The sequence below is a fragment of the Musa acuminata genome, chromosome BXJ3-2 (assembly GCF_036884655.1).
Source record: "Musa acuminata AAA Group cultivar baxijiao chromosome BXJ3-2, Cavendish_Baxijiao_AAA, whole genome shotgun sequence".
Lineage (NCBI taxonomy): Eukaryota > Viridiplantae > Streptophyta > Magnoliopsida > Zingiberales > Musaceae > Musa > Musa acuminata.
In genome coordinates, this window is record NC_088350.1 from 28,457,894 (window position 1) to 28,476,770 (window position 18,877).

At 38.1% G+C, this 18,877-nt stretch overlaps 2 protein-coding genes across 9 annotated transcripts; one reads left to right on the plus strand and one right to left on the minus strand.

Annotated features, from left to right (window-relative positions):
* Positions 1-7,803: 7,803 nt before the first annotated feature.
* LOC135631587 (putative invertase inhibitor) lies at positions 7,804-8,340 on the minus strand. The gene has a single exon (XM_065139321.1). It carries the CDS (start codon positions 8,338-8,340, stop codon positions 7,804-7,806), a length of 537 nt encoding a protein of 178 aa, XP_064995393.1.
* A 643-nt stretch (positions 8,341-8,983) lies between these two features.
* Positions 8,984-18,560, plus strand: LOC135583060 (BOI-related E3 ubiquitin-protein ligase 1-like). 8 transcript variants are annotated; one of them, XM_009390832.3, is made up of 8 exons: positions 8,986-9,195; positions 14,783-14,858; positions 15,135-15,217; positions 15,309-15,372; positions 16,490-17,085; positions 17,220-17,278; positions 17,354-17,703; positions 17,787-18,560. In XM_009390832.3, exons 5-8 carry the CDS (start codon positions 17,039-17,041, stop codon positions 18,282-18,284), a joined length of 954 nt encoding a protein of 317 aa, XP_009389107.2. In that variant the 5' UTR covers positions 8,986-9,195; positions 14,783-14,858; positions 15,135-15,217; positions 15,309-15,372; positions 16,490-17,038; the 3' UTR covers positions 18,285-18,560. The 8 variants fall into 8 exon arrangements, with proteins under 8 accessions (XP_064994319.1, XP_064994320.1, XP_064994323.1 ...); XM_009390833.3 differs by lacking the exon at positions 15,309-15,372 and having other exon boundaries at positions 16,490-16,856; positions 16,937-17,085; XM_009390834.3 differs by lacking the exon at positions 15,309-15,372 and having other exon boundaries at positions 16,490-16,848; positions 16,937-17,085.
* Positions 18,561-18,877: the final 317 nt, after the last annotated feature.

Consider the following 18,877-nt stretch of genomic DNA (forward strand, 5'->3'; position numbering starts at 1 on the left):
GCCATTGGCTGTGCACCTTGTCACTCTGGGTATGGCCCTAGGCTGAGCTCAAGTCTTGAGAGGTCTCAATTAGGAGGTAAGATTTAGTTGATAATACGTGTTTAGTTATATACATCCATTTAAGTATATATATATATATATATATATATATATATATATATATATATATATATATATATATATAATGTATATCTTCTATACATTATACTATATGATTATATAACTTACTGATCTATAAAACACATTATAATTTTATATAGCATATAATTATAGAATAGATTGAAGAAGACATATAACAATGTAGTGTCTATATAATATATATAATCTTAAATGTCAAGGAGAATTATAATGGTGCAAAAAAATTAATTAAGAATATTCTATAGAATTTTTTAACATATTAAAAATAATATTACATGAATAGAAAATAAATTTTTTTTGGAAAAAGTATCAAAGGTAACAAAACAAGAACGTTTAAAATAGTTCCCCATTTCATTATTATTTTTTTATAATTTAATTGTTTTGTTGGCCTATCCGATCTGATAAGCTAGATCTTCATGCACGATGTTCATCTTCTAATTCTCATGATTTGTTGATCACATTTCCTTATATTACCTTTCTCAGAGGTAACCACTGTAGTTCTTTATATGGCCCTTGCATAATTTCAGTCAACATAACAAACTTGAACCAAATGAGTACTTATAAGAAGGAATTATGTATATTCTTGAGATGATTTTTCTGTTATTTTTTATCTTTGTGCAGAATGGTTTTGTCTCATTTAGCTTGGTTGGTCTGGTGTTTGATTTCTGTACTTTTAACTTTTTATAATATTTATGCAATATTTCTTGAATATTTTAATCTCACATCTAATTTGATATATGTTTGAGATATTATGGTTTTTTTATGACCAAGGATTTAATCAATGAGCAGTGGCATTGCTACATTCTTGTGTACATAACTCTCATTTAATTTGCTTGCCTTAGGAGAGCTAGTCAATTTGCTGGTAGATCTTTTGATTCCAAGACCCAGTTGAGATTTCCAAAAGTTCATCTCTGGAGAGATGTTCCGGGAATACATACATACATATATCTGATGACAAAGCAGAAACTAATCAAGCTTGTGATTGATTATTTCCCCTTTGCTGAAGTAGGGGGAACATCCTAGTCTGCTACAAAAATAAGATCGGCTGAATGCTCAGAGAAGTGGCTCTACATAGCGTTTGCAAAATTTACAAAGTGGCTTGTTCTTGGTAAAACTAAATTTGATGGAAAAATAGTAGGTGAGCAGATCTAATGGAAACTGTAGTGTCATAATTAAGGAAAAATGTCTTAGAAACTTGTAAAATAAGATCAAACTACCTATGAGGTTCATTTCTAGATTCTCAGAGATATTTTGTACATTATTAATAATCTTGATAGGTAGTTGTTAATTCAACTGAATATTTTTGGTATTGTACTACAAGTCTTAATTTAAATGTGCAGTTGCACTGGCTTGAGCAGCTTTGCATCTCCAGAACATAAAATGAGTAATGCACCATGCGATGCAAATGGATAATGATTGTTGTAGTGCCTGTTTCCTTCCGAAGCGTCTTCTTGGCAGAAAGGAGGATTCTATTCATGTTGTGTTATTATTGTTTCCCTTTTACATAGAAGACTAATGGTCATAGCTACATCATCTTGGCAGACAAATAGTTTATGTTACATTGTGTTTAGTGTGTTAGCATCTGCTTCTGTGAGATTATGTCTGCTTAGTTAAAAGTGCATATGATGTAATTTTGGAGTTGAAATACTGGAATTTAAGAAATTTTTAGTGGACACCTTTAAAGTTAGGCTTCATTCCATCTTTCTCGATCATATACACTTGAGTTGGTCTTTGTTGCATTCAGGTGGGTTCTGTTGCCCAGATGCAGTACAGAACAAAAATTTTATTATTATTAATTTTTGTTTCAACTTTCAACAAGGTTTTTTTTTTGTTTATTTATCCATTTACACCATTTAGACATGACTAACGTGGTTGTGTCATAATGCAGATAGACTGATGCAAACATGAGTATCATCAATTCTGACACTAACCATTACAGGTTTGTTCTTTTTAACTCTGGTTATTATTTTATCATATTCATAAGTTTGGTAATCATGCTAACAACTTATAGAGATGATTGACCAAGATGAACATGCATTAGTTTTGCAAGTTAAGATGTGCATCATGTACCTTAGTATGCAATTGGCCACACCTCTACTTCCAGGTTGTGACTAATTTTTGTGCCTCTTTTAGCTATGAAACATAACATCGGCATGTTATCATCTATGCAAAAAACTCAGTGTCAACCATGATTAATTGTATTTAACATTAGCTGGTTTGAGTTAAAAAGAGATATGCAAATGTAAAATATTTGAAATGCTCGAAATTTTTTTTATAATCATAATAATCTTTTTGAGCATTAAATCAATCAGGGTTTTGACTAACAATTAAATGTTAACAATGGAGATTGACCATGATGACATATACTCAAGTTTTAAGATTTTGCAAAGGTATACATATACATATATGTTTATAAGCATAACTAAAATTTAGAGGAATAAATACGAAAATCATTCACTTTGGAGGGATGTATGTGTAATCTTTTTTCAGTTAGACAGAAAATTTATTAGATTCGTGCATAATATGGGCGATAATATCATGCATAGATAGAGGATCACTGCAACTTAGCGACTATGTGTTGAGCAATGCTCGCCAGGTTCGTACAGTCATTGTCCTCCTTTGTTAGCAGATAGTTCTTTCCGGCCTCAAATAGAAGATTATCACAGTCCTGAGGATTGTCGCTGGCCTCGGTCAGTTGCTTCTTTGCATCACCCATGCTCCCTGAACTGATGGCTTTAATGGCGCCCGAAGCTGCCGTGACCACATCCTTGTAGAAGCTCAAGCATTGGTTCAACAAACCCTTTGTCTCTGAATCAATTTTGCTGTCTCCTACCAGCTTCTCAATCTTGGACAGAGTGCTCGTGGCATTGGCCACCGTCAAGTTGGCAGCGATGATGGCCAGCTCCTTCGCGTCGGCTGATCCACTCCTCGGATCGGCCTGGAGAGACGTTACACAGAAGTTGTAGTCCACGTTCGGATCTGCAGCTGCCACAATCTTGCATTCGTCTTTGACAGAGGCATCAGCAAGTTCTAAACTTTGGAGGAGGATTGCAAGGGAAATGAGAATCAAAAGGACCTTCGAGGTATCCATCCTGTTTGATTGTTAGCACAGTTCGAAGAACATAACCCTCTTTATATAGCCATCAAGGTTCTTGTTTCTGCAAGTTCTTAATGTGAAATTTTCTGAATAATTCGTCTAGCTAAATCTCTGGATTTTGTGACATGCCATTTATAGACAAACATTGAATCTGGAGGAACATTTTTGGTAGATGTTAACTCGATCAAATCAATTATTTACATTTTGTAGAATGCCTCCCAAGAGGATAATAATTTTTTTTGCATCACCATTGGCATTGGGGTATAGTATAGACATGTCTCCTTGGGAAAAACGTGTGACTTGCAAATGTTTATAGGAACGCCACCAATTTCGCAAAATATCGAATCTTAAATTAGATGTTAATATGGATGAACATGCTCAAGTTATATTCATTTACCCAATTGAGTTCTCAAGTTTTGGATATTTTTCTGATGCTAATTTAAATTTTGGCCTACTTATTTCTTTTTTTAACCAATCATCATTAATATTGGCATATCGACCTTTTAATTGCATCATTTTGACCTTTGTGTTATTTCATGATTTCTTAGATGAATTCTTTTAAAAACCTATGGATGTCTAATTCATTATATTGAATAAAATATAAAAGATAGTGGATCTCAATGATTCATAGATCATTTGACACTAATTTATATGTTTTATTCATCATCATTCTTACACTCACATAGAAATCAACCACCCTATTTTGACTAGTAGTGTTCCAACTTAATTTCCACTTAAATAAGATAATTTAATATTATTTTAATTCTAAAATTAAATAGAATTTAATTTTGTAGGTTTTTTCCGTATATACAGTACATAGAAAAAATATTTTTCTGGTCAAAGTTTAAATTATATTCATTTCCTGAAAAATGAACTTTAGTTTTATGGCAACACTTACCATCTTAATTACAACTATTATTATTATCATCATCATCGTCATCAAGATTACAAAAACAAATCCGCTCGTTCCATTAGTACATTTCTTCACGACACTTGTCCTCCATCTTCATCTCGGGGGATAATTTTAGTTTACCCCTTGTAGTTAAACCTCTTTTTGCATTCTGATCTCAAGACTTAAAAAATTTACATTGAAATTCATATAGTTATGAAAGTGAAACATTAAGCCCATTTATCCTAAAATTGTTTTTACCTACAGAAGATACAACACGTGATAGCATGTGCATAAATGACACCAAAACGATGAGAAAAAGGTAATTTCAATGGTTGTGATGGACAGTGACGTTGTGGGAGATTGTTATGGTAGTGGTCGACGAGAACGACACGGTAGTTGGCCTTACCAATGTCGATCCAAACATCGAGGACGAGGAGGCAGAGTGGTAAGGCATCTACGTTGGTGCCAGAGGAGGAAGATGAGGGAGGTGAGGTATTTGCGTCTACGTCGGTGTTGCACCACTCTGCTTCCTCTTCCTCCTCTGGCGTTGCTTTGCATTTGCGTCATCGCTGGAGGAGGAAGAGGAGGCAGGTGAGGCATCTGCATCGTTGATGTCGAGGAGGGAGAAGGAAGAGAAGGTAGGTGAGGTAGAGCAGTGCGATGCCGACACAGATGATTGTGATGATCTTCATTTTATGTATTTTCCATCTTTGCTTTGTTTTCGTTGCTTTGGTTGGGTTCTTAAAATATGAGATGATATTTGTGGGTAGCATGATCATGTTACAAAATGAAAAACCATGAATCCAGGTCTGCCCTGCAAGCATTTAAATGCTGAGTGGCTTATTCCAATGTTGACTTGACTATAATCGTATCCTTTTGCTGACTTCTGGGCATTTCCATTCCTATAGTTTTTGAGACATCTAATTAGCTGTCTAGTTGTTTTCCAACATAAATGACAAGACATAGTTGGATGGAGGACATCATCAATCAGACATAACTCTGATATGCCTGAGGTAATATTGTTTTGTTTCCAATACCTCCGTGGGTATCAGGAAGTCCATATCTGTGCTTTCATATATCAGTTTTCTCCGGTGGGAAGATTCTTTGAATGAGAGATACCCACATATTGTATACGAAGAAGACTCAGCAGGAAGCATAAATGATAAGTGCGTTACTGATTCGCTTACCAAGTGTGACTGTGATATGATAGAAGGTAAATATCATTCTTTCCTCTAGTTTTAGGGTAAATTGAATAAATTGCATATGTGAAGCTTTTTTTTTTGTGCCTTAAAGTCTTTCACTCCTGATAAGTTTGTCCATTCTTCTTGACTTGCTATTTTTACCATGTTCTTCTATTTGGTGTTGCAACTCCCTGGTGAACCCATTAATTATTTCGATATATATTATTACAAAGATTCTCTTCAATCTCTATTTCATTTCATTTTCTTGTATGTATAAATGGTGCTTTGTGTAGAAACTGTAGTATGAAAAAGCTTTATAAACAAGAGATTGTTATTGGATACAGTTATGCGAAGACAGTGCAGTAAATGGACAATTGTATTGTAATGTTGAAATTTAATATCTATTAGATGTGTAATGAACCGATAGAACCATACCATGTATGTGAAGTAATGATGGTTAACTGACAGTATGACCCTAAAAATAAAAGTGAGTGAAGAGAATTGCAGCTAAGCTGCCAACACTAACAGATCAGATAAAAGCACTCTCATACCAGTGAAATAAGAGTGCATACCTTATACAAGTCATTGGCAAACAATTATCATCCTCTTCTTGTGGGCCATTTAAAAAATGTGTTGAAGACCAATAGTGTTTTCTAGGATCGGTAAATTGACATTTTAGGACAACGATATGAACAATTGTGCACGCAACACACACCCTCATTCAGTAGTTGCTATTAGACTTCTGCATAACACATGCATGAATTGCTTATGTTCAGTTTAAACTTAAAGCAAAAAATTTGTTTCTGGTTGTATTGACAAAAGAAACTGCAGTCATTAGAACACCTTGATGTTTGTTTTGCAGAAATGCTAGTAATGGGCCTCACACGCTTATCTTGGGAAAGAGTGGATGTCAGCATCCAGAGATTCACTGCACACAGTGTCATTCAGGTCCTTGCCTCCAACCACTTCTGCTACCATTTCTCACCCTTATGCTTCTGGTTCTTCCTCTTTTATTGTGAGCATTCTTTGGCGACAGTAGTTAATCTTATCATTGTTGTTTTCTTTGCTTGTTGGTTATCGGACAGGTTAAGGATCCTTTCGAGCATTCAGAAGGTGCAGATGTTATACAACATATGATTGATCACTTTCTCATTTGAGAGAGCCAATGGCATTTTGGGATTAAGCTGTAATTATATTGCCATGAACTGATAAAGAGCACATGAGTATTCAATGCCATTGGGTAACACAAGATGCAAATCTAGTTAAGTCAGCAGCCTCACAGTCTACTTGAATTAGATCCTCAGGTTCTCAAATATTTTTATACTTTTATCAGTGGCAAATGTATTATGTTACATGAAAACATAAGTTCCAACATCATATAATAGTAATTATTATCTTCCCTCGATTATTTCCCCTTTGCTGAAGTAGGGGGAAACGTCCTATAGTCTCCAACAGAAAAAAGATTAGCTGAATGCTCAGAGAAGTGGCTCTACACAGCGTTTGCAAAATTTACAGAGGTTTGTTCTAGGTTAAAACTAAATTTGATGGACAAAAAGTAGGTGAGCTGATCCTAAGGAAACTGTGGTGTCAAAAAAAAGGAAAAATGCCTTAGAAACTTGTAAACAAGATCGAACTACTTATGATGTCCGTTTCTAGATTCTCAGAGATATTTTGTACATTATTAATAATCTTGATAGGTAGTTGTTAATTCAAGTGAATATTTTTGGTATTGTACTGCAAGTCTTAATTTAAATGTGCAGTTGCACTGGCTTGAGCAGCTTTGCATCTCTGGAACATAAAATGAGTAATGCACCTTGCGATGCAAATGGATAATGATTGTTGTAGTGCCTGTTTCCTACCGAAGTGTCTTCTTGGCACAAAGGAGGATTCTATTCATGTTGTGTTATTATTGTTTCCCTCTAACATAGAAGACTAATGTTCACAGCTACATCATCTTGGCAGACAACTAGTTTATGTTACATAGTGTTTAGTGTGTTAGCATCTGCTTCTATGAGATTATGCCTGCTTAGTTAAAAGTGCATATAATGTAATTTTGGAGTTGAAATATTGGAATTTAAGATATTTTTAGTGGATACCTTTAAAGTTAGTCTTCATTCCATCTTTATATATCATTATACACTTGAGTTGGTCTTTGTTGCGTTCAGGTTGTTTCTGTTGCCCATATGCACACAGTTATATATATGTTTATTTTTCCATTTACACAATTTAGACATGACTAACTTGGTTCTGTTGACTAACATTTAAATGTTAACAATGGGGATTGACCATGATGACATATATACTCAAGTTTTAAGATTTTGCAAAGGTAATACATATACATATATGTTTATAAGCATAACTAAAATTTATAGGAATAAATACAAAAATCATTCACTTTGGAGGGATGTATGTGTAATCTTTTCTCAGTTGGACAGTAAATTTATTAGATTCGTCCATTTTATAGGCGATAAAATCATGCATAGATAAAGGAAGGATCACTGCAACTTAGCGACTATGTGTTGAGCAATGCTCGCCAGGTTCGTACAGTCATTGTCCTCCTTTGTCAGCAGATCGTTCTTCCCGGCCTCAAATAGAAGATTATCACAGTCCTGAGGCTTGTCGCCGGCCTCGGTCAGTTGCTTCTTCGCATCGCCCATGCTCCCTGAACCGATGGCTTTAACGGCGCCCGAAGCTGCCGTGACCGCATCCTTGTAGAAGCTCGAGCATTGGTTCAGCAAACCCTTCGTCGGTGAATCAATTTTGCTGTCTCCCACCAGCTTCTCGATCTTGGACAGGGTGCTCGTGGCACTGGCCACCGTCAAGTCGGCAGCGATGATTGCCAGCCCCTTCGCGTCGGCTGATCCACTCCTCGGATCGTCCTGGAGCGACGTTACACAGAAGTTGTAGTCCACGTTCGGATCTGCAGCCGCCACAATCTTGCATTCGTCTTGGACAGAGGCATCAGCAAGTTCTAAACTTTGGAGGAGGATCGCAAGGGAAATGAGAATCAAAAGGACCTTCGAGGTATCCATCCTGTTTGATTGTTAGCACAGTTTGAAGAACATAACCCTGTTTATATAGCCATTGCTGGGTTCCATTTGGCAACAAGGTTCTCGTTTCTGCAAGTTCTTAACGTGAATTATTTTTCTGAATAATTTGCCCTGCTAAATCCCTGGATTTTGTGACAAGCCATGTATAGACGAAGATTGAATCTGGAGGAATAATTTTGGTAGATGTATGGTCATCATGTCTCGTTGGAATCTTAAATTAGATGTTAATATGGATATGAGTTTGCTCCACTTATATTCATTTACCCAATCGAGTATGCAGGTTTTAAATTTAAATTTTGACACCAATTTAAAGGTTTTCTTGGTCATCATCCTTACACTCATAAAATATAAACTATCTTATTTTCATTAGTAGCGTTCCAACACAATTTCCACTTAAATAGGATAAATTAATCTTATTTCAATTCTAAAATTAAATATAAATTAATTTGGTAGGTTTTTTATTTCGTATATAACAGTCCATAGAATAAATATTTTTCTGGTCAAATCTTAAATTATATTCATTTCCTGAAAAATGAACTTTACTTATAAGCCAACACTTATTACCCTCTTAATTACAACTATTATTATCATCATCATCATCAAGATTACAAGATCAAATCCGCTCAGCCCATGAGCACAGTTCTTCACGACGCCTGTCCTCCATCTCCATCTCGGTCTAGCCTCGTCTCCGCCTAATGTGCGGGGCGAGCAATTGGAGATGCTAACCGTAAACCTTGCCGCTCCCGATAGGTGGTGAATAACCTCTGCGGCGCCTTCCTCGACTTCGACGCCCAAATGAAATGATGCAGACGAAAGAGGAAAATCCAGTAGCAACTTGTAAGTCTTTCTCGGACGTAACCAAATTCTAGGTCATATGTTCAGCAGTTATTATCAGTGGTGAGAGATTCTTTTTGTTGTGGATCACTGGTTAATGACTTCAAGCTTAGAGACTCCCATGTTTCTTGACGTAAATTAGTGACAATGATGAATGGTGGAAGTTGTGAATCGAATCCCCTTCACGGAGGAATGAGATTTCGTTGATTAATGAGCTCCATTTTTGGGGAAAAGATCCATGGCTTTGTAAGGTGGAAACATTTGATATTAGGGGCAGGTATAAAGGTATATTATCTTGGTGAGTTTGGCTGCCATGGGCCAAATTGGATAGGGAAAACCAAAAACTTTAATTGGATGAGCAATGTACCGTGTGCATGGAATTTGTTGCTATAGCTGGATGTTTGCTCATACACTGAATGAAAAAGTATCTTGACTTATCCAGATAGGGACTAGGCACAAAATAGATTGTTTTTCTCTGTTTGTTGAAGTCAATATTAAATTTTACTGCACTCTTGGAGGAGTTAAGGTTTCGTGCAGTGAACATATCCTTGTGACCTCTTTTTGGTATCATCAATTTGGTAGTAGACTGAAAGTTTGGAAATTCAGCCACGAGCAAACTCTACTTTCCTTCTTGGTGGAGAATTGGAACAGACCCTTTTTTTTTATTGCTATAGAGTGTTTTCGATCTGATCTTTTCCAAAAGATTCAATAGTCAAATTTGTACCAAAGCAACGATAAGGGCCACAATCCTTAAGATCCTGAACTGTTTAATGCCGGGTACATGCATCTTTTTCCACCAACGAGTTGACCTTGAGAAAGAGTTGGACTAGTTAACCTGGTGTTTGTTGGATGAATCAAAATTTTTTGTCATGTTTCAATTAGTGATGATGGAGGAGAAGCAACTCAAGGTGGTTAAAAAGGTATATTATCTCTATGAAGTTAGGGACAGCCGAACCCTAGGAGCACTTGTCTTCACTTTGCCTTCACTTTACCTTTTTTCCTTTCAACTTCTATTTTTCTTGCACATCAAACCCAACTCACAATCAAAAGTGGTGGTCTCATGCACATGAAAGCTATCTCACAATCAAAGTGGTCCTGGCTCTCAGCAGTCTCTAGTTGGTGACGGACTCAACAGGGGAATATAAAAAAGCTGTTAAAGGAGTAATTTTGATGAAGAGAAATATAAACTTCATCTTCCCAACTAGCTTCAAAGTGATCATTAGACACCATTTAGCTTGCTGGTGGATCTTCTCATGTGAGTCTCTGTTCTCCCACATGTTGCTGCCTCACCATTTTCTCCTCTCGAGCCTTTATACTTCCCCATTCAATCAAATAATGCTTAAGTTCTACAATACATATACAAGGTTGTCATACAATTGCAGCATTTTTTAGAAGGTTTTGTTTCAGAGTGATTAGCAACTTGCATCACAGTAGAAACTCTTGGTGTCATTAAATCTTGAATCTGCTACAGTGTGATGAGCACTACAAGAAGGAATTATGTGGTGTGCATGAATTCTCTATAGATCAAAAGTCTCATTGTCTCCATGTGATTTCTCACTTTCTATGGGAAAAGCATGTCGATTCAGCAGAAAATTATGCACATCAACATCAAACGCACTTCAGCAGCAGATTCTTCAGTGGAAATCAGCCAACAAGATAAAACTTATTTACCTTGAATATCACTCAGATCATATTATATTAACAAAGAAAAAACAGTTTGTCACTGCATCCAGTAGTTTCTTGTGTTGTATGTTACATCTCAGATTTCTGTTCTCATCTGTCAGTGTAGTGTTGGTTGCTGATTGTCCACTGAGCAACTTCTGAGTCACAAACAACTTAGGTTGTTCTTGTCTTTGGCTATGTCTCAAAATCTCAACCTTGAAAGCTTTTGACGAATTGATGTTTCTGGGTGGGAGTAATGGAGTGGTTTTGGTCTCATCTAAATATCAGGAAGAATACAAAATTACAAGGTTTTGCTGACAGATGGACGGAGAGAAGCTTGAGATGAACATGCAATTAGAGTGAATGGTTGGCTTTATGTTGTATTCCTCATACCAATCAATAATGGGAGAATAATTTGCTTGGCAGAAGAAAGCAATCGTAGACTGGCATGCTATATGCACAACAAAAAGACAGGCATGCTATATGCACAACAAAAAGATGAGGATGAAGGTGGGAAGATAACAAGTGCTTTCCCATCCAAACACATACAAGTAAAGCCAGTTTTATGCTTGGATCTAGTGGAATTGTTTGATCTTGGGAAGATTAAATCAAGAAAGAAGGTAATGGGAGACAAAAGACAACATCTGACTTGGCCTAGTGCCAAATGCAGGCAAGATTAGGGTTCCTCATCTCCGTTCTCCAACCACCAACTAGTAGGCATGTAAAAAAAGAGAGCTTGAGATCTAAGGGATGAAAGAGCCATTTGATCCGACATTCAACAAGGGTTTCTATTTAGTATAACCTACTTCAACAGTGATTTGGTCTTGAAGGTGATCATTGTTTCTTATTTCCATGGCTTGTTTTGCACTTCAACACATAATATTGTAAAAAGTAACAAATATCTTAATTAGGCTATATGCAAATAAAACAAGAAGGATGCCATGCTGTGTATAAACATCAAGAGCCATTGCGAGCGAATGAAGAGATGATAAGATTATGTAGATCTAGTTGAGAGAAAAAGAGGAACTCTCTTTGGAGCATATATCTGAAGGATGAGAGAATGGCATGCATATTGCATCCCCCTTCTGAGACAATTTTGAATGAAGGCATACTTGCAACTGTTGATGTCTGGACCACTCTCTATTAGCACAATGTCCCCTTTGTTGCTGTGTGATCCTGTCTTCTTCTCGCAGTTTGAATACTGGTAATGGGCCATAGGACATCAAATGTCAAAGATGAGAGATTGATGGATGTACCAGCTGATGAAATCCAAGTTCCAATAGCATTACATTAGTACATATTTAGAATCAAAACTGGCAAATTCTATCCCAGCTCTTAATAACTGTGAACTCACTCAGGATCCAAATTCTGTATCTTTTCTGAAACAGAAAGCTATGCATAAAGTCTGTCGATTATTTTAATATATCAGTACACTTTTTTAAAGGCTTATCTTAAATTAGAAGGTCTAACAGGTACACAAGCTCATTAGGGGTGCCTGTCTCAACTCCTGATAACTCTGATTCAATCTTACAGATTAACCTTTGTACATAAGTGGTCAGCTAGATCCCAATGCACATGCTTTGAGGATCCCAAGGCTAATTACAGGCATTCAAAGGTTTTAAGTAGTACTGCTAGATAGCAACACAATGGCTTATCAATCATAACTACAAACAAGTCATTCTGCTTCTATCCAGATGCAGACATATCTGAGTCACTGGTCATCCTCAGCCAAATGGAGCAGGTCCCTTCATCAGTTCAATCAGTCAGTCATTTTACACTTTCAAAAGGTTAAATTGCCTTAAAGATGCCATCTTCAGATGCTGTTAGACTGATAGGAACTGGTTGGAGAGAGCCAAGGAAAGATAGGTAATGACCTTATAAAGGTTTCCTGCCCACACAGTCACATGTACCCTTCACTTAACTGCACTAATAAAGAAGAGGCCACATGTTATAGGTAAGACTTCTCCGCATCACTTCAAATATTGGAAAGATTAAAGCTGGTTCCCATCATTCCAACTCTTCAAAACATCCAAGAGGAAGCCAATAGAAGTTGAGGTAGACGGAGAGGAGTGAATGATAGCATTAACTTGGGAGATGGCAACCACAGCTGAAGCTTCATAGTGGCAAAGGAAAGGATTTCTGACTTGCACTTTTTTAATGTTTGTACAACTAAGAAAAGACTAAAGATTTTTTAGAGCCTCTCAGTGATGTTCGGTTGTATTGATGAGCATGGAAGTGTTGAGAGAAGGTGTATATGACAAGGAATTTAAACAATTGACACCTATCCATTAAAAAGAAATATCATATGCCAGCCCCTTTCTGGGGGAGTACATTTTCTTCTGTCAAGGGAATAGATTTTCTAAGATCTATTTGGTATCTTATTTTATTTTGAAATCTGAGAAAATTTAGATAAGAAATGTATGAACAACATGCACATCAAATGGTGGACAAAGTAGAAGCTACAAACATCAACAACTCCCAAACAAATACGTATATTTTTATGTTGAGATGTCAAGATATTAGCATATACTTTCATCTGAGCAGTGCTTTTTTCTGTCCTCCTTTCATCAACTTCAGTAATGTGGGCACTTTGGTACTCAAGAATTGTCACATGAGGCTTGTGTATCAGGAGAGATCAAGACAGTTTTGTTGGGATGTCTGACTATTATGCAAAAAGTATTAGTGAAAAGTGAAAACAAACTGTTTACTTCTTATACACAAAGAAGGCTGCTTCCATGAAGTACAACTTTAATGTCACATGATTTTGGTGGCTGAGGAGCTGGATGCAGTGCTTAGATTATGGTGGAAGAGAATGCATCAGAAGTTATCCTCTTCCTTCTCCAGTGTCCAAAGCCATGTGAGTGCCTGATTCAATCTGTGGCAGTCTGCAACAAGGAAGTCAGTGGCACTGCCAAAATCTCTTTTCCTTTTTCTCCCTAAACCTTTTATGTTGGTTGAGTAATGAGTCTCTCTATCCAAAAACTCCAATGCCTAAAAAGTTTATGTTGTTTCTCTGTCACGATTCACTTCCTCCTGAAGTCAAAGTGATACTGCATTGCTGGAAATAATTTTGAAACTGATTCTGCCTCAAATCTCTATCTTCATATTACATCTTATCTTAAAGACCTACAATCTTTGAAGTTTCGTCAAGATGGAAAGTCACAGGCAGACCAGGATGCATTGTTCCAAGTGAATGCAAATATAGCAATCAGTCTCAGATAAATGAACCCCTCATCCTATATAGTATGGTTGGATTTATGCAAGACATTAGAAAAGCTAGGTAAATATCAATCTTCTTTTTTTCTCAGAAAAAGTCAAAAAAGAAGAATTTAATGATCATTATAGACAATTTTTGTTCCTTCTTCTGTTCCTTTCATACCTAGACAATGCTGTCAAGCTCCATACTCATCCACCCATGTTGAGGTTGCCATTTGTTTTCCTTCAAGGCCCACCATGTTTCATTTAACTTTCTCTCAACTGGAAGCTTGGCCAACCCCACCTTGGCATTATAGTGAGGTAGCAATTTGTTGGGACAAGCAATGCATGGTGCTAAACAGCTGCTCTGCAATGGGAGTAGAGTTGTAATATGAGACTTGAATGGTGATGACTGCTGCTGCCAGTACACGTTGTTGGGAAAAATAAGCTGGCAAACACACAAACACACACAAACCAAAGAAAGATTGTTGTCTGGATGTCATACCTCTTTGTTTCCATAACTAGTTTGTCTTTTGCGTCATCTTAAAAAAGAAGCAAGCCTTGTCTTTGGCTTAGCATAGGCATCCAAACATGAGGTCATGGCCTAATTATTTTCTTGTTAGATATCAAGAATATATTGTGCAGTATGACATGTCTCTGTACCGAAGAGTCTAAATTATTGGTTTGCCTCATCATGTACCATGAATCACAATACATGTTTTCTTTCAAACAGGTAACATATTTGTGTCAGATTTGTGTGTGTGTGTACAAGAAAACTACATTCTGCTATTCGGAATTATTACATTCAGGTATGTGATCTCCCTCAATTCCCTTCAGTTTTTGCTTCCTTCACACAATCATTTTTTATTCAATAGAGACAAACAGGATAACTATGTATTCCAAGAAGAGGGGATGCCAACATCTCATGTTTATCATGGTTCATTTTTGCTCTACTGGACCATTAAATGTACTTATCTTTTTATCCTTATATTTGTGAATCATTTTAAGATGCTACCTCCCCCATCCATCAACCTATTTAATCATTGAGAATATCCAGTCACTGAAATAATTGTTCGTCTATGAAGGAGACCATGATATCAACATTGAGCTAGTTGAAGAGATGTTAATGAGAGATCACCGCTCGATTACCATCTACTTCAGTATTCAGGTATTATTCTTTTCTCTGAGAGAATGTTCGATTAAAAGGATCAATACTATGTCATATGATTAGCATAATCTCAACCTTATCCTTGATGTAGTGATTCATGGAGTGACTGCTAGCTTCGCTTTAACATGCTTTCAAGTGTACTCAACATCTAAGATGTAAGAATCCAAAGTACATATTGCTCCAGAATTAAGCAATGCATCTTTGAATTAAGAAATATATAACCAGTCATTTTCACCCTTCATTACTATTGTTTCACATATCTATCATCGCTAGTTGTTCAAAATATTGAAATCTAAGTTAATAATTGCCTTCAAAATTAACTTGAATCTCTTTTATTGCTCTTGATCTAGTTTAAGTTAATAATAGTACACTCGTTCTAACCTTATACATCAATTCAAATCTCCTCCCATTGAACTAAAGTGAGATGTTAAGAAGTTTCTTCATCCAAAGACTTATTGAAGTGAAAACAAATGTCAGGGTGGGAGATTACAATATATTGAGATCATTAAGCTTTGATTTCATTGGATCGGATATGGAGATATAGTCTCCTCTATCCACATAAATAATAAGGTCCCCAGACATTGCTTATGACAGCTATACATGGCAGAGATACTTTGACATAGAAACAAAAAAAAGAAGAACACAATAGAAAAAGGATAATTAATTGGAGAAGCCATCCTCACAAAGTCCACATCTTCTAAGAAATTGTTTCCCCCATGGTTGTCAATATTCCTCCATGAAACATGCATCTCTTTGCATTCTTTGCCATTTCCTTCTCTCCTCTGCTAAATTATTGAGTGCACACATATCGAAAGGTTATATTTCCTTTTCTTCAATATGATTTATTTTTATAAAATAAGTGACTATGTCCTAAACTATAGACTCCTTGATAAAACCTTAATTAAACTATTCCTCACATTATTTCACAAAACTTTTAAAAAAAATCTTAGAAAATGATGTTTAAAAATAAAAGAGTGTATTTGTGAGTGCAGGTATTTGCATGCTTGTATGTGTATGTATGGACACTTGTGCATATGTGTGCATTCATATTGTTACGTACTTGGAAAGGAAGTATAAAGTAGGAAATAATTCACCTAAAAGAAATTGATCTGCAAAACAATTTTTAAATTAGTTTAATGTCAATTTCTTGTAATTTCTTTGTCATAATTTACAAAAGCTACTGGTTTGCATATTTGATCAAGAAATCAGTACCCATCACTCAGGCAGTCAAAATTAGGTTTAATCCCACAGCTTTTTCTTTTATGTTCCAAGATGAGGAAAGAGGAAGGGAGCAGTTGTTGATTTAAAGCTTGCAAGCAAAGCAGGGGAAAGAGCGAAGAAAGGGGAAAAGCCAGCAACCAAACAAGCAGCAGCACCAGTGCACCCCAACCCATGCCTCTCTCTCTCTCTCTCCCCCCCTCCTCCATATGCTATCAAGATGCCATAAAGGAGATTTTGAACTAAATGTTAGCAGGAGAGTGGATTAAGATTTGTAAAGCACGTTGCTCCCTCTTTCTCTCTCTCTCTCTCTCTCTCTCACTGCGTTGTATGGCGGGTTTGCAAGAAGTGCATGTGAGAGAAGCAGGGAGGACATAAAAAGCCCGCCTTTGCATGACTGACTGATTCATCGGGTTCAAGCGTCTCTCCATCTCTCTCTTTCTCTCCTGTGTTCTTTTGTTTCCTTACTGTTCGACATTGAGAAACGTTGGTGATGAGCAGGCAGAAGAGAAGGGGCTATTAAGGAAGCAAAGTTTCCGTTGATTCTTGCCGTCGACTCCGCCACCGTTTCTTCTGCCCGCCTTGTTTTGCTCCTCTCTCGGAATGGCAGTTCAAGCCCACTACGGATCCAACATTTTGCTTCTGAATAGGTGCTCTCTTGTTTTCCTCCCGTTCGATGAATTCCTTCGGCACGTTTCGATCTTTGCAGAATACTTTTGGGCGAATTTTGTCTTGATATGCAAATTTGTGATCTTGATGATCTGTGGCTTGTGGTTCGATGCAGAAGCGAGCAGGAGAAGAAGGAGATGGACTCCTCTCCCCAGGCCGCGACGCGGGACGGAGGTGAGACAAAGTTGACTCCTTCCTGGTGCTTCCATTTGTTTTCTTTGAGATGGAGATGGGTCTGCTGTTGGGCAGTGAATAAGGAAGCGCGGAAGAGAGGGAGGGAGGCCGCCGGCGTACCAATGGCGCCGTCGCCGCCGCCGCAGCAGCAGCAGCAGAGCCGCCTTTTAAGCTTCCTCTCGATGAAACCACAACCTTGTTCGCCGGCACCTGTGAGCATCGCCGAGCTCCAAATGCACCCGCCGTCCCAGGTTTCTCCTGGCCTCCGTCTCACCGCCGAAGAGAAGCGACGCCACAGGAGAGAGACGCAATCCAATCCCCTTCTCTCCTCCGCTTCCTCTTCCTCTTCCACTGTCTTACATGAAGAACTTGTCGCACTTGTTAACCATCAGAGGGACGAAATCGAGACGCTTCTCCTTGCTCAGGTACTCTTCTTGTTCTTTTCCTCCTCCGCTTGTCCCGGAGAGAGCAAACCAAGAAAAATCGCTCCTTTTTTCCGCTTGGGTAGGAGGAGCAGCTGCGGCGGGCATTGGCGGAGCGACGGCAGAGGCACTACCGTGCTTTGTTGAATGCGGCGGAGGAGTCAGCGGCGCGGCGGTTGCGGGAGAAGGAAGCGGAGGTGGGGCGGTTAGCCCGGCGTCGCGGCGAGCTCGAAAACCGCCTCGCCCTCCTCCGGACCGAGACGATGGCGTGGCAGGCCAAGGCCATGGCAGACCAGGTGACGGCGGCCGCCCTCAACGCCCAGCTCGAGAAGGCAGCTGCGGCCCCGGAGAGGAAAGAGATTTCCGGCGATTCGCCGCTAGCGGAGGACGCCGAGTCGGGCTTCGAGGACCCGGACCGGGTCGAGCGGGAGCGGGCGTGCCGGTCGTGCCAGTATCGCCGGGCGTCAGTCGTGCTCCTCCCCTGCCGCCACCTCTGCCTCTGCGACGCCTGCGACGCGGCCTCAGACTCATGCCCGGTTTGCCGCTGTGTCACAACTGGTAGCGTCCGAGTCCTCCTCTCCTAAGCTCCTCCAGGCCAAGCCGTCGCCTCCACCCACGAGCAGCTCCATCACCAATCCCTCCAAACTCCGACTCCGAAAGAAGGGAAAAAAAAGAAGAAGAAGAAGAAGAATTAAACCCCGTCCCAAAAAAAATAAAAATAACTCTTTTTATTTCGGAGAATTCTTTGTTACTGGATTCAGGTGGACAGCATTTAGTTCAAGATTTGCAAAGATGTGTCCTTTAATCGGCATGAAATATGTACCCTTCTTTATGTACTAATTATCTTCCCTGCTCTATCATTCCTTCCTATCCTTCAAGTACAGTTCGTAGACAACACGATAGAGTTATGAACTCGAGAAAGATACCGAGGAAAGGATAACCAGCAGACATGAGTAGGATTCGATCCTTCTTCCGTCGTCTAAAGAGCCAATAGAAAGAAAATTACAGGTGTATTTAAAATGCTACTCATAATTCTCTCACAAAAATGGAGACAACGAAGAACACGTAAAGATATTCCACCCAAAAACAAAAAAGGAGTGGATTTGAATTTGAATTAGACAATCATAGCTAATAAGTAAATGCTTGATTTTTATATCATATGAAAAAGTAAGTGTAT

What these genes read in the sequence shown, in the direction of transcription:
- LOC135631587 (XM_065139321.1), bottom strand. Translation starts at nt 8,340, where the DNA reads ATGGATACCTCGAAGGTCCTTTTGATTCTCATTTCCCTTGCGATCCTC.
- LOC135583060 (XM_065138247.1), top strand. Translation starts at nt 17,039, where the DNA reads ATGGCAGTTCAAGCCCACTACGGATCCAACATTTTGCTTCTGAATAG. An exon ending in AACATTTTGCTTCTGAATAG is followed by an intron (nt 17,086 to 17,219) that starts GTGCTCTCTTGT and finishes GGTTCGATGCAG; the next exon opens with AAGCGAGCAGGAGAAGAAGG. An exon ending in AGACGCTTCTCCTTGCTCAG is followed by an intron (nt 17,704 to 17,786) that starts GTACTCTTCTTG and finishes CCGCTTGGGTAG; the next exon opens with GAGGAGCAGCTGCGGCGGGC.